Below are 14,955 nucleotides of genomic sequence, written 5' to 3' on the forward strand. Positions count from 1 at the left end.
TATTACTGTTAACATTGTGCATTTGTGAGTTTGTTTCCATTACAGCGGGATACTCAAGTGTAGTTCTCCCCTAGACGCATGTGAGTGGGATATGTTGGCTGCCTGGTAACAGAGGGAGCCGCTGAGGCTCAGTTGTTGTTTCGTATACAATGTGCAGATTATATCAGTACAGATATAGAGGCGGTGATTGCATTGCATACATCAGAACTGCATCCCAGAAGGGGAATTCCCTTCCTTATTTCGCTTGGAAGCTGTGTTGTTAAACTGCTTACCCACATGCTACAGATTTTTGCTCCTCGAACTCTGCAGCCTGCGCTTGGGCTTCAGAAAAAAAAGAACCGAGGATGCTGGAAATCTGAAACAAAGACAAGAATTGCTGGAAAAGCTCAGCAGGTCTGGCAGCATCTTTGGAGAGAAATCAGAGTTAACGTTTCGGGTCCAATGACCCTTCTTCAGAACAGGGCTTCAGAAACCTTGGTAAAAGAAACTGGTTCGGCGGCCCACCGGGAACTCGGTACATCCTCCACCCTGGTGACAGCAGCAGAAAGGACAATGAGTTCGAGTTACGGTCTGAGAGGAGGAGGAGGAGGAGACTGCTGAGTATTTTCTTTTGCAGGGTGGGAGATGGAGAGCAATGGCGAGGTAAAGATTAAAATATAACTTTCCCTCCATCTCTCCTGACAGTGCCCAGCTCACGAGATCTCAAAAGATTCTGGAATTCCTCAGTGGCCAAGGTTGCCGATGTAGATGTTGAGTGTTGGGAGACTGTTTGAACTTTCAAGACTACCCGTATCCAATCCAGTTCTGACCCCAATATTTATACTTGAACAGGTTGCTAGCAAATAATCATAAATCAGAATTCTGGTTATTTTCCTCCTTCCTGAGCCGCATTGAAACTTCTCGAATTCCACCGCTGCAACCACTGAGGAATCAAACCCTGGGCACTCAGGAACGTGTCAGAGGGGCTCTGAAATTTATAGAGATTATTTTCGTTTCCTTTAAACTCTAAACTTTATGGCAACCGGTGCAGTTTCTTAACTGAGATGAGTTAAATATCTCAGTGCTCAGTGGAAAAAGACAAATTCAGTTGTGGTACCGTAATTCTTCATGTCTTTCTGCATGTTTTCACATCACAAAGATTCACGCTCCTTATTTAAACTGTGATACATCTTATCGCATAATGTTTTGCGTAAAACTTCATAACAATCTCACCCATGCTAAATGCTGGAATGCGTTATTATAAAATAAATAGTGGAGCAGCAAAAACTTCTGTATCATTCGTTTAAATTCTGAAGAGCAGTTTGATATATTTTGATAAAAGAAGTAGTCATATCAGATTTGAAATGTTAACTGTTTGTCTCTTCACACATGCTCCAGAATTTTAACTTTTTATTTTATAAAATGTATTTTGAATTTATAAAGTCCTGTTTGTTTAGAGCAAGTTAGATAAGTTTAGGGTGAAGTATAGGTAGTTACAATTACCATACTGGTAGTTTGGTTAACTCCTTTTTAATTTTAGAAATTTTAATTCAAAAATAACCAGCATCAAAGCTTTAGTGCTAATCGAGATAAACCATTGATAAAATTTACTAAGAGCAATGTAGTTATTAGCTATAATACAAATACAAAAGGTTAAAAACTGATGCAGATTAACAAAAAAACTTATAAACATGAAAGCAACATCAATCTGTTAACAGTGCAGGCTCAGCTTGTGTGTAGATACTGTTAAGGGCTTGGATGGCAAGGAATTTGTTAAAGTTGTACATGAAAATTTTCTAATTTAATATAGGGATGTATGTTTAAGAGAAGGAACAAAACTTAACCATCTCTTAGGAAATAAAGCAGAACAAGTGACTGAAGTGTCAGTTGGGCAGCACTTTTGGGCAAGTGATCATAATTCTATTAGTTTTAAAATAGTTATGAGAAAGGATAGACCTGATCTAAAAGTTAAAGTTCTAAATAGGACTAAGGCCAATTTTGACGGTATCAGGCTGGAACTCTCAAAAGTTGATTGGGGGAGGCTGTTAGCAGACAGTTGGAAAGTGGGAGACCTTCAAAAATGAGATAACGAGAGTTCAGAGATAGAATGTTCCTGTTAATGCGAAGGGCAAGGCTGGTAGGTGTAGGGAACGTTGAATGACTAGTGAAATTGAGGCTCGGATCAAGAAAATAGAAGAGGCATATGTCAGGTATAGACAGCTGGGATTGAATGAGTCCCTAGAGGAGTATAAGGGGAGTAGGACTATACTTAAGAGGGAAATCAAGAGGGCAAAAAGGGGGCGTGAGATAGTTTTGACAAATAGAGTTAAGGAGAATCCAAAGATGTTCTATAAATACATTAAGGGCAAAAGAGTAACTAGGGAGAGAATGGGGTCTCTTAAAGATCAGCGTGACTGCCTATGTGTCAAACCACAGGACAAGGACTTGAAAGTTAGGAAACTTGGGGAAATAAATAGTGAAGTCTTGAAAAGAGTTCACATTACTGAAGAAGAGGTGCTGGATGTCTTAAAACACATAAAGGTAGACAAATCCCTGGGACTCCTGATCAGGTGTTTTCCAGAAATTTGTGGAAAACTAGGGAAGAATTTGCCGGACCCCTTGCTGAGATATTTGTATCATCAATAGCAATGAGTGAGGAGCCAGAAGACTGGACGGTGGCTAATGTGTTGCCATTATTTAAGAAAGATGGTAAGGAAAAGCTAAGAAACTACAGACTGGTGAGGTTGATGTCAATGGCGGGTAAGTTGTTGGAGAGGATTCTGAGGGATAGGATTTACATGCATTTGGAAAGCCAAGGACTGATTAGGGATAAAAACAAAGTTGCTGGAAAAGCTCAGCAGGTCTGGCAACATCTGTGGAGGAGAAAACAGAGTTAACGTTTCGGGTCCAGTGACCCTTCCTCAGAACAATTCCTCAGACCCTTCCTCAGATTAGGGATAGTCAACATGGCTTTGTGTGTGGGAAATCATATCTCACTAACTTGAGTTTTTTTGAAGAGGTGACAAAGAAGATTGATGAAGGCAAAGCAGTAGACGTTGTCTATATGGACTGCAGCAAGGCATTCGACAAGGTTCCGCATGGTAGACTGGTTAGCAAGGTTAGATCAAATGGAATCCAAGGGGAGCTAGCCAGTTGGATACAAAATTGGCTTGAAGGTAGGGATAGAGGGCGGTGGTAGAGGGTTGTTTTTCGCACTGGAGGCCTGTGACCAGCAGTGTGCTACAAGGCTCGGTGCTGGGTCCACTGCTTTTTGTCATTTATAGAAATGATTTGGATGTGAATAAAGGAGGTATAGTTAGTAAGTTTGCAGATGATGCCAAAATTGGTGGTGTAGTAGACAATGAAGAAGGTTGTCCAGAGTACAACGGGACCTTGATCAGATGGGCCAATACGCCGAGGAGTGGCAGATAAAGTTTAATTTATACAGCTGTGAGGTGTTGCATTTTGGTTAGGCAAACCAAGGTAGGACTTATACAGTTTTCTGAAGAAGGGTCCTGACCTAAAATGTCAACTTCACTGATCCTCTGATACTGCCTGGCCAGCTGTGTTCCTCCAGCACCACACTGTGTTATCTCTGACTCCAGCATCTGCAGTTCCTACTATCTCTTATACAGTTAATGGTGGGGCCCTAGGGAGTGTTGCCAAACAAAGAGACCTGGAGATGCAAGTGCATAATTCCTTGAAAGTAGAGTCATAAATAGACAGGGTGGTGAAGAAGACGTTTGACATGCATGCCTTCATTGGTCAGTGCATTGAGTATAGGAGTTAGGGTGTCATGTGGTGACTGTACAGGATATTTGATGATGCCACTTTTAGAATACTGTGTTCAATTCTGGTCTCCCTGCTATAGGAAATATGTTGTCAAACTTGAGAAGGTTCAGAAAAGATAATCAAGGATGATGCCGGGATTGGAGGATTTGAGGTATAGAGAGAGGCTGAATTGGCTTGACAAGCCAAACAGAGGACAGCCAGGGAATTCTTGGAGGCTTGGCATTCATTCGCAGACTCCATCAACAAACACATTGAATTAGACCCGATATACCGACCAATACAACGCACAGTCGGAACCAGCACCTACCAGAAGCAGCAAAAACTGGACCATACAAATTTGAATGGGCACAAGACAGCAGCGCTTCACAGGAGGCTCCACAACACAGGATGTCACCTAGTAAGGGGATGAAACATCTGCTATCAAATCTCTCAGCTTGGCGAACACACGAACATCTACAACCAGTACCCGAGCTACAAATATTCTCTCAAACCATGAATTCTAAAGGTTAAAGGGATATGGGCCAAATACTGGCAGGTGGGACTAGATTAGTTTAGGATATCTTGTCAGTGCAGATGAATTGGACTGAAGGGTCTGTTTCCATGCTGCATAATTCTATGACTCTATTACTCTTTCAGAGTGAAGGAGTTGAAAACTTGAAGTCACAATTCAGTAGCTGTGTTGGCCTCTGTAGCCACATATTTGAATATTTCTCTCACAGGTGGACTGAACGGAACGGATTCTGAGCAGGGGTGAAGGCTCCTTTATTTAATTTCTGTGGTGCTGCATATTGTGGTCCTTGGTAGCCTGGTTCAGTACAGTAGTCTTTCAGCTGGTTTTCTTTCCTTTGACCCATGTTGCAAACCCAATCTCAAATGGCATCTCTCAGAATTCAACTTATAATTCTGAATGGTGGCTCATAGCCCTCCCGATCATAACCAGTGCAAATGGACGCTATGTCAATTTCAAAGCAGTCATTCCATCTGGCAAACTTTGCATTCTCACACCTTAAGAAAGATCCTATTGTATGGTCTAAGAATTACTCAAAATCTAAATATTTCCCTTTGTGACTGATACTGAGATAACACATCAGTCTGTCTGCTTGTACCCGCTACAGTGAAACAACAAGCACAATCATGTGACTTCTGGAAGCTATTTTGTAAGATCCTGTATCCATTTTAAAAAGATAGATTAGCCTTCTTGCAAAATATATAATATCATAATTACACAGTTGTGACAATTACCATTATACCTTTATGTAGCAAGTAGGAAACCAGGACCACTGCTTCCTGGCAAGCCATAACCTTAGTCTTGCATATGAGATCCTGGTTCTCAAACTGGGGAGGTGACAGCCCAGTGGTATTATTGCTGGACTGCTAATCCAGAAACTGGATCCCTGGGATCCATGTTCAAATCCTGCCATTGGCAGATGGTGGAATTTGAATTCAATTAAAAATCTGGAATTAAGAGTCTAATGATGACCATGAATTCATTACTGATTGTCAGGAAAAACGCATCTGGTTCACTAATGTCCTTTAGGAAGGAAATCTGACATCCTTACCCAGTCTGGCCTACGTGTGACTCTAGACCCACAAAATAAGGTTGACTCTTAACTGCCCTTTGGGCAATTAGGGATGAGCAATAAATGCGTGCCTAATCAGTGATGCCCTCATCCCATGAATCAATAAAAGAAATACTCTTTTCCTAAGCTGGCTATAGGCTAAGATGACACATTGGAGCTGATGATCTATTTAATGATTTATGCCTGGTTTCATGAAGAGTATCCTAAGATACCAAAACTGATGCAGTTTTCAGCGTCAAAGGCATTCATGAAATCAAAAAAGGGCATGCGCTGTGGTCGGTGCTGTCCTGTGCATTTTTCTTGAATTTGCCATGTAGTGAATGTCATGTCTGTGATGTCTCTCAATCTTGAAGGTGTTCCTCAACAAGTGGGAGGAACCAATTTATGAGGATTCTTGCAATGTGCATCCCAATGTGCAGACAGCAAAGAGACTCCACTTTAGATACCACAATCAGACTTGACTCTCTTCTTGAATACAGTGATGATCACAAAATCCCTGAGATCCCCAGCATGCACTTGTTTTTCTTGATAAGGAATATGAGGCTGTGCAGTGTGTCAGGAATGTATTTCTGCCAGAAATCAGAATTCTAGCAAGGATTCCACCTGCCCCAGAGGCTTTGTTATTTCTCAGCTATTGAGTGATTTTTTTCAACTTCTTTATGGACGTGGTCAAAGCATCTCTGAAGAGGTCAAACATCGCTATTGACCTATGGGATTCCTGGCTTGTGATCAACTAAAATAATGAATATTTATTTGTGAAAACACCAAGAGGCTTTGTTGGGACCACACAGAAGCAAAGTTGTGGTGTCATAGACAGCGCCCAAACCTCCAACCACCTCATCTGCCAGACCTTACAAGCACGTAGCAATGCCTGCATGTCATGCATTGGCATAGCCAGCCAACTCAGAATGAAGGTACGTTTTCTCCAATCCTGAGGGACTACCTAGGCAGAAGACATTTGTGTAATTAAGCTGATCTCTTTCAAGATTTCCATGTATCCTTGGCAATATTGATATGACCTACTGTTCTTTGTACCTGCACATGCTTTATTATTGTTGAAACAGCTTTTAAGACTTAGAGTTAATTTTCTTTTTTAGATTATACTACTTCAGGTCCTTCATTTGAACACAAATGGATTGGTGATCTAAAGTGTGTATCGAAAATTATGGTTTCCTTCCAGCAAAACAGGTTTAATGTGAACTACTAATTAAATATTTTGAGGAAATAGCTACACTCATTTTTGCAGAGAACTATCTTTGAATAGAGTTTATGTGGATTTCTAGAAGATATTTGGTAAGGTTCCACACAAGAGACCGTTGGTTAAAATTCAAGCCTATTTCAAAAGAAAATTCAAAGAAAACTATAGACAAGTTTAGAAAATTTATTACAAAAAATGACTGTTGGTAAAACTCAGCAGGTCCAGCAGCATCTGTGGCAAGAAAGCAGAGTTAATGTTTCGAGCCCAGTGACACGTCAACAGAACAGTTTTTGTTTCAGATATCCAAAATCCACAGTTCTTTGTTTTATTTAGCAAATTTATTAGGTTGCAGAAGACAGCGAGTCAAGAGGCTTAGTCCTTACTTTTAATTCAGAACATTGTGGGCTTAAGTCTGGTTCCAGAAACTTGAGCATAAAAATCTGTACTGACATTCCAGTGTGGTATTAAAGGTGGATTGGGAGTGCTGTCCTTGGATGAAATGAGTCTGCTTTCTCAGGTGGTTGTAAAGATCCCATGGTGCTATTTCAAAGAAGAGGAAGAAAATTCTCTTCGGTGTTCTGGCCAATTTTATCACCTGGCCAACAGCACAAAAACTATTTTTTTTGTCATCATCATCTTATTTGGTGAAAATTTGCTGGTGCATTTCCTTCATCATTGACTACACTTTAAAGCAATTTCATTAGCTGTAATGGCAATTTCATTAGCCAATTTCATTAGCTAATGGAAAACATCCATTAGCTGGATGTTTTCAATGGCTTAGCTGTAGAGTGCTTTGAGATATATAATATATTTGGGAGTCTGTTAGCTCAGTTGACTGAATGACTGATTTGCAATGCTGAGTAACGCCACTAGCGCGGATTCAATCCATGTACTGGCTGAAGTTACCATAAAGGTCCCTCTTTCTCAACTTCTCCCCTTGCCTGAGACATGATGACCCTCAGGTTAAACCACCACCAAGCAACTCTTGGGACATCTTGGGACTATGTTTTAACACGCTAGTCCTGTGCTATTGTTGCGTGGCATGCTAGCAAATTAAGATTTACTCTTGAAATTGTTTCTAAGAGAGCTGGCTTACAGAAAGATTCTCAATGCTCTCCTGGCTGCATATCGTGCCCTCTTGGAAAGAAGGATGCGCAAGTAGTAATCTTGCAGTTTGTTTAATTGGATCTGCTGTGAAGATGTTTTGTTGATGCTTCATACTTTGCTGTACCTGTATTCTTTGGAAGTTCTTAGACTAGTGTTTTAAATGTCTTGCTAGCCTTGTGGTATGTGTCTGTAGAGAATGCAGAGCTCAGTAACACTGACTAACTATGAAGCATTGAGGAATATATAAGCTCCCCCAAAGAAGTAACCATTGTTTTGTGGGTGTAATAATCTGTATTATTCCACTGACAATTGGTTTTCATAAATCTTCCTTTATTTGTCTCCCTCTTCCATCTTTTCATGTTTTTATATTATGAAAGTCTATCCTTTTCTCATCCAGAAATGCTGTTTTGTTGGGATAACATACTGTATCTGAATGACTCTGAGTCTATCAAGGGGCCTAATCTAGTGATTCATTTGCAGCTTTTACCTCCATTTGTTCAGGAATGTCCCATGCTGCACCTACCCGTGATTTCTGTACACCATTAATCTGCAGTTTAATTATACTATTGTAAAAGTGGAGGGCTCTGATTTCAATAATCCAGAAGAGCAAGTTGCTACTAGCCCAAATAGCACCCCAGCACTCCTGGATGGAGAAAGCTGAGCTGTTCCATGGTAACGCTTTGTATCCAAACACATTTTGATGTTTTAGTTACGATACTATACAGAAGGAAGTTATGAGAGTGGACCAGGACAGACCGTGGCTGCACTGGCACATAGCAATGCCGCAGACAGTTTCTGTAAGTATTGTGTTTTTACTGGACGTGGGAGTCTATGTTCTGCGATATGTTGTTAAAATTTGAGGTACAGGAATCTGAGTGACTTCAGACTGTATTTCTTGAGCCTGTACTTTGACAGTCAAATTCATGTATTTTCACAAGGCAAAGGACATTTAATCTGTAAACTCTAAACACTGTTCACTTGAAGTTGGCAAAGCTTTCATGTAAACAGAAGTGTTAACGTATGCAAACTTATAGATTAGGTATAGGAAAGTTGCCATGACCTTTTTGACCAATATCTTGATGACCCTATGATTAATATCTAAAATTAACTTGTTAAGGATGGAAGCGAAGTAATGAGAAAGTGAAGTTTTGTGTGGAAGCATTGGTACAAACTGGGCCAGAGCTAAAGGAATGAAATAGTATATTGATGCTCAGAGTTGACACCAAGTTGCAGATGCAAGGAAAGGTGGATCTACAGAAGGATTTAGGAAAAGGATCAGGATTTAAATTCAGTAGATTGGGAGGTGGAGAGTCAGGGGCAGCGGTCTTAGGGGGTTAGGTGATTGGAGTTTCGGTTAAGTTGTAGTTTTTGCAGGATGGTTAAGGGAAGGTTTGAAAAATTGAACTGGGGTGTGAGAAAGGTGTGGATGAGGGTTTCACCACTGATTAGAGATAAAGTAGGGGATGGAAGTGAACAATGCTGTGACGTTAAAAATAAATGACCCTGGTGATGGATAGAATGTGCAACATGAAGCTTGATTAGAGACAAGTAAAGTTGTGCATCTTAGTGTTTGCTCTGAGCAAACAGCTAAAGGATATAATTGAGTTATGATGTGGTGCTTCTGGCAGGAACTTGAACAGAATTTCTTTGATTTTGCATACATTAAGTTTCCTGCTTACCAGTAGCACAGTGTCGAGCTGGGAGGTGACATGGAACTGGTTGTTGTCAGTCAATGAAATGAAATCCATGTCTTCGGATGATGCCACCTAAAGGCAGTACATAGAAGTATGACAAAGGATAGATATTTGAGTCTGAGTTTGATTTGTTGTTGTGACATACACCGAGATACAATGAAAAATGCTGTTTTATGTACTATACAAGCAGATTGTACCATACAAAGTGCATAAAGGTAGTCAAACAGAGTGCAGAATATGGTGTTATAACCGCAGAGAAGGTGCAGAGAGAGAGATCAGAATTAACATTTGTGAGGTCCATGCAAAAGTTTAATAACAGCAGGGAAGAAGCTGTTCTTGTAATCGTTCGTACATGTATTCAAACTTTTATATCTTCTGCCCAACAGAAAAGGATGGAAGAGAGCAAAACCAGGGTGGGAGGGGTTGTTGATTATATTGGTTGCTTTCCAAAGGCAGCAGGAAGTATAAATGGAGGCAGTGGATAGAGGGTTGGTTTGTGTGATGGACTGGGTTGTGTTCTCAACTCTCTGTGGTCTTGGGAAGAGCAGTTACCATACCACACTGTGATGGATCCAGATAAGATGCTTTCTATAGTGCATCTATTAAAATTGGTAAGAATCCTTTTGAGCATGCCGAATTTCCTTAGCCTTCTGAGGAAGCAGAGACATTGTTGTGCTTTCTTGACCATCGAGTCACTGTGGTTGGACCAGGACAGATTGTTGGTGATCATCATTCCCAGGAGATGAGCCGTTGACCATTTCCACCTCATCATCATCGATGCAGACAGGGGCCTGCCCTGCATTCTGCCTCCTGAAGTCAATGACCCACTGCTTCATTTTGCTGGCATTGATAGAGAGATTGTTCTCTTTACACCATACTGCTAAGTGCTCAATCTCTTTCGTGTATTTTGTCTTGTCGTTGTTTGAGATCTGACCTACAATGGTGGTGTCATCAGCAAACTTGTAAATGGAGTTGGGGCGGCATTTGGCCATACAATCGTAAGTGAATAAGGTATATAATAGGGGGCTGAGGACGCAGCCTTGCAGGGCAGCGGTGTTGAGGATTATGGTGAAGGAGATGTTGTCGTCTAGTCATACTGATTGTGATTTATGGGTCAGGAAGTTGAGGATCCAGTTATGGAGAGGGTGCCAAGACCTAGGTTTCGAAGTTTAGAGATGAGTTTTATTGGGATTATGGTGTTGAAGACAGAGCTCTAGTAAATAAATAGGAGCCTGATGTGGGTATCCTTGTTATCCAGATGGTTCAGAAATGAGCGTAGGGCCAGGGAGATGGTATCTACTGTGGAGTTGATCCACCGGTAGGGAAATTGCAAAGGATCAAGGCAGCTTGGTAGGCTGGAGTTGATGTGATTCATGACTAACTTTTCAAAGCACTCTATAATTGTGGAGATCAGAGCCAGTGGGTGGTAGTCATTGAGGCACACTGCATTATTTTTCTTCGGCGCCAGGATGATGGTGGTCTTCTCGTAGAAGATAGGAACTTAGAAGGTAGGAAGAAGGAGACGTTAAAAATATCTGCGAATATACCTGCCAGCTGGTCTGCACAGGATCTGGGCAAGGGACTTCATCTGGGCCAGTCACCTTCCATGGGTTCATTCTCAGGGATTCCAGTCTAACATCTGCGATGGTCACCGATGGTACAGGTGTACTGAGGCTGTTGGGATAGGTGGCTGCTGAGTTCTTGAATATGGAACAGTCCACTGACTCCAAGCAGTGCCGTAGAAGCCCTTCCGTTGCCTCACATCAATACTGCACTACTTTCTGTACTGGGTCCTGTTGCTTCAATTTCTGCTTTTAAGGCAGGACGAGGAGGAGCACAGCATTGTGATCTGATTTTCCAAACTGCAGATGGGGAATGGAGCAGCAGGCATCTTTGATGGTTGTCTCGCAATGTTCAATGATGTTCAGACCTGTGGTGGGACAGGAGATGTGTTGACAATATCTTCACGAGTTTGGCCTAATTGAAGTTACCGGCTACGATGAACAAGGCTCCAGGGTATTCTGTGTCAATATAGTTTGTAGTGTTGTATATTACATCAAGTGCACTCTTCATTTCTGCATGGGATGGAATGTAGACTGCATTCAGGATAGCGGAGGTGAACTCATAGGGCAGGTAGCATACAGGGCACTTTACTGTAAGCTCAGGGAGCAGTAACTAAACAGGATCGCCATGTCTAGGAGGTGTCGATTAGGAGGCAGACCCCACTGCCCCTTGCTTTGTCCAAAGATGCTGAGCAGTCCATTCGGTGAACTGAGAAACCCTCAAGTTGTAAGGTGCAGTCAGGTGTAGTAGGAGTGAGCTATGTTCCTGTAAAATGGAGCACACAGCAGTCTCTCACTGCCCTTTGGAAGGTGAGTCTAGCTTTAAGTTCATCCATCTTGTTTTCAATGGCTTGGATGTTTGCCAGGAGTATGCTGGGGACGGGGCACTTGAAACCCTGAAGTATCAGTCTCACCTGAAGTCCTGTGCGTTTACTACATTTCCTGGGTAGGTCGCTGCTTCTAGTCATCCCAGGCGTCGGTCAAGGAAGTCTGCTGCTCCGAGAAGTAAATGTGTGCCCCCAATAGGGTCCTGGGCACCAGTCACAGTCTTGAGTGTTCACGGAGGTTTCGGGGTTGGTTTGTTCAGGCCTTCTCGACGTCATGTCACCATGGGGTCAGCTCTTGTTCCTGCGCTGGTCAGTCCTCGGTTCCAGGTTTCCTCAAAGTCAGGGAGGTCGGGCTTTCAAGAGGCTGGAAGGCTTCTGATCCCTCTGGGCTTGCAGTTCCAGTGCAGCAAGGTAAGTGGATGCGTCCAATGGGATCCTGGGCACTAGTCTTGCTCACAAGCGCTGCAGGGGGTCTTGCATTTAGTCTGTTGTGGCCTTCTTGAAGTCAGGTCGCTGTGGAGTCAGGTCTTGTTCCCGCACTATTCGAGCCTCAGATGCAGGTTTCCAAGAGGTGGTTGGGCTTGTGGGAAGCTGGTAGGCCTTTGATTCCTCTAGGCTTGCAGTTCCAGCATCAGTAATTTGGTCTCATCGGTCAGAGAGTCTTTAAACCCGAAAGTAGATTTAAACGAACATTGTTAGTAATTCTGATAGACTTAGAATTGAGGTTTAGAAGAGCAGAATGATTATAAGATATATAAGAATAAGATCTGTTGTAGACAGCTCGCAATATGGTGCCACTCTCCAGCACCAACTTGAATATTTTGGGATACCAAAGCTAATGTTGTAGGTGCAAAATTACAAGTCTTTGCTGGTGATTCTCTGGTAAGGTCTGACTGAGCTGGAGAATCAAGGAGATGTGTTGGAGTAGAATGGTGTAGCATGTTGAGTTAAAGAACACAGAGAACATGGGGAGGCATGGTGGCTCAGTGTTTAGCACTGCTGCCTCACAGTGTCAGGGACCCAGGTTTGATTCCACCCTCGGGTGACTACCTATGTGGAGTTTGCACATTATCCCTGTGTCTATGCCTCCTGAGCATAAAATAGGATAGAGTGTTTGGAAAGGGTTATGAATCTAACTTCAAGCACATTGGATAAAAGGATGACAATAAGAAGAGGGACGGTAAATACAGGACTGAAGGTGTTGTATCTAAATGTGTGCAGTATACAAAATAAGGTAAATGAGCTTGTGGCACAGATTAAAATTGGTAGGTATGATGTGGTGGGCATCAAGGAGACATGGCTATAAGGGGATCAGGACTGGGAGCTAAATATCCAAAGATGTACATCGTATTGAAAAGACAAACAGTGGGCAGAGAGGTTGGGGTTGCCTTATTAGTAAGAAATTAAATTAAATTGATAGCGAGAAACAATGTAGGGTCAGATGATGTAGAATCTGTGTGGGTAGAGTTGAGGAACTGCGAAGGTAAGAGAACCATAATGGGAGTTATGTACAGGCCTCCAAACAGTAGTCAGGATGTGGGGCACAAGATACACCAGGAGATAGAAAAGGTGTCTAAGAAAGGCAAGGTTACACTGATCATGGGGGATTTCAATATGCAGGTGGACTGTGAAAATCAGGTTGGTAGTGGATCACAAGAAAAAGAATTTGTGGAATGTCTACGAGATGGCTTTTTGGAGCAATTCCGGATCTAGTGACATGCAATGAGGCAGACTTGATAGAGCTTAGGGTAAAGGAACCCTTAGGAGGCAGTGACTATAATATGATAGAATTTACTCTGTAATTTGAAAGGGAGAAGCTGGATGTAGATGTGACGGTTTTACAGTTGAATAAAGGCAACTACAGAGGCATGAGGGAGGATCTGGCCAGAATTGACTGGGAGAGGAGCCTAGCAGGAAAGGCAGTGTAATAGTAATGGCAGGAGTTTCTAGGAGTAATTTGGGAGACACAGCAAAACTTCATCCCAAGGAAAAAGAAGCATACTAAAGAAAGGACGAGGCAACGTGGCTGACAAGGGAAGTCAGGAGCAACAAAAGAGAAAGCATATAATGTGGCGAAGGGCAGTAGGAAGCCAGGGGAGTGGGAAGCCTACAAAGACCAACCGAGGACAACTAACACAGAAATAAGGATGGAGAAGATTAAATATGAAGGTAAGCTAGCCAGTAATATAAACCAAGATTGCAAGAGTTTTTTTAGACATATAAAAGGCAAAAGAGAGACAAAAGTGGACATTGAGCCGCTGGAAAATGACACTGGAGAAACAAAGAAATGGCGGAGGAACTGAATAAGTACTTTGTGTTAGTCTTCATGGTAGAAGACACGAGTAACATCCCAAAAATTCATAATTGAGTATATTGGCCATCACCAAGGAGAAGGTAGTAGAAAAACTGAAAGGTCTGAAGGTGGATAAATAACCTGGACCAGGTGGACTACACCCCAGAGTTCTGAAGGAGATATCTGAAGAGATAGTGGGGGTGTTAGTGGTGATCTTTCAGGCATCGCTGGAGTCAGGAAGGGTCCCAGAGGGCTGGAAAATCACTAAGGTAACACCTCCCGTTTTAAGAAAAGAGTAAGGCAAAAGATGATGGGAAATTACAGGCCGATTAGCCTGATCCTGATCATTGGTAAGATTTTAAAGTCCATTGTGAAGAATAATATTTCTAAATACTTGGAAGAGCATGGTAAAATAGGGCAAAGTCAGCACAGTTTCATCAAGGGAAGGTCATGCCTGATAAATCTGTTAAAATTCTTTGAGGAGGTAATGAGCAGGATAGACAAAGAAGAGCCAATGGATGTTATCTACTTGGATTTCCAGAAGGTCTTTCACAAGGTGCCACACAGGAGGCTGCTGAGTAAAATAAGAGCCCGTGGTGTTAGAGGCAAGATACTGGTGTGGATAGCAGATTGACTTTCTGGCAGAAGGCAAAGAGTGGGGATAAAAGGGTCCTTCTCAGCATGGCAGCCGGTGACTAGTGGTGTTCCGCAAGGGTCAGTGTTGGGACAACAACTTTTCACTTTATACACAATGACGCAAAATTGCTGAGCAGAGGCTGGTAGCCAAGTTCCATACCCATGTGCATGGTCTCAACCATGATCTTGGGTTCATGTTGCACAACAGGTGACCCCACCACACTATACATATTCAGTCTCTAACACACACACACACACACACACACACACACACACACACACACACA

The 14,955-nt window shown here is 42.2% G+C and overlaps 2 protein-coding genes across 3 annotated transcripts in view; both read left to right on the forward strand.

The window, feature by feature from the left end:
• Positions 1–14,955, forward strand: part of zmynd12 (zinc finger, MYND-type containing 12) — a 234,970-nt gene that overhangs the window by 29,437 nt on the left and 190,578 nt on the right. The gene's annotated exons all lie outside the window — the stretch shown is intronic.
• Positions 101–14,955, forward strand: part of ccdc30 (coiled-coil domain containing 30) — a 146,761-nt gene continuing 131,906 nt past the window's right edge. For both annotated transcript variants that reach the window (XM_048615040.1, XM_048615041.1), the window contains exon 1: positions 101–642. In XM_048615040.1, the coding sequence (XP_048470997.1) occupies positions 625–642 (18 nt within the window). In that variant the 5' untranslated portion in view covers positions 101–624. The remainder of the gene's footprint in view (positions 643–14,955) is intronic.

This window comes from Rhincodon typus, chromosome 31, assembly GCF_021869965.1.
Source record: "Rhincodon typus isolate 14 chromosome 31, sRhiTyp1.1, whole genome shotgun sequence".
Classification (NCBI taxonomy): domain Eukaryota; kingdom Metazoa; phylum Chordata; class Chondrichthyes; order Orectolobiformes; family Rhincodontidae; genus Rhincodon; species Rhincodon typus.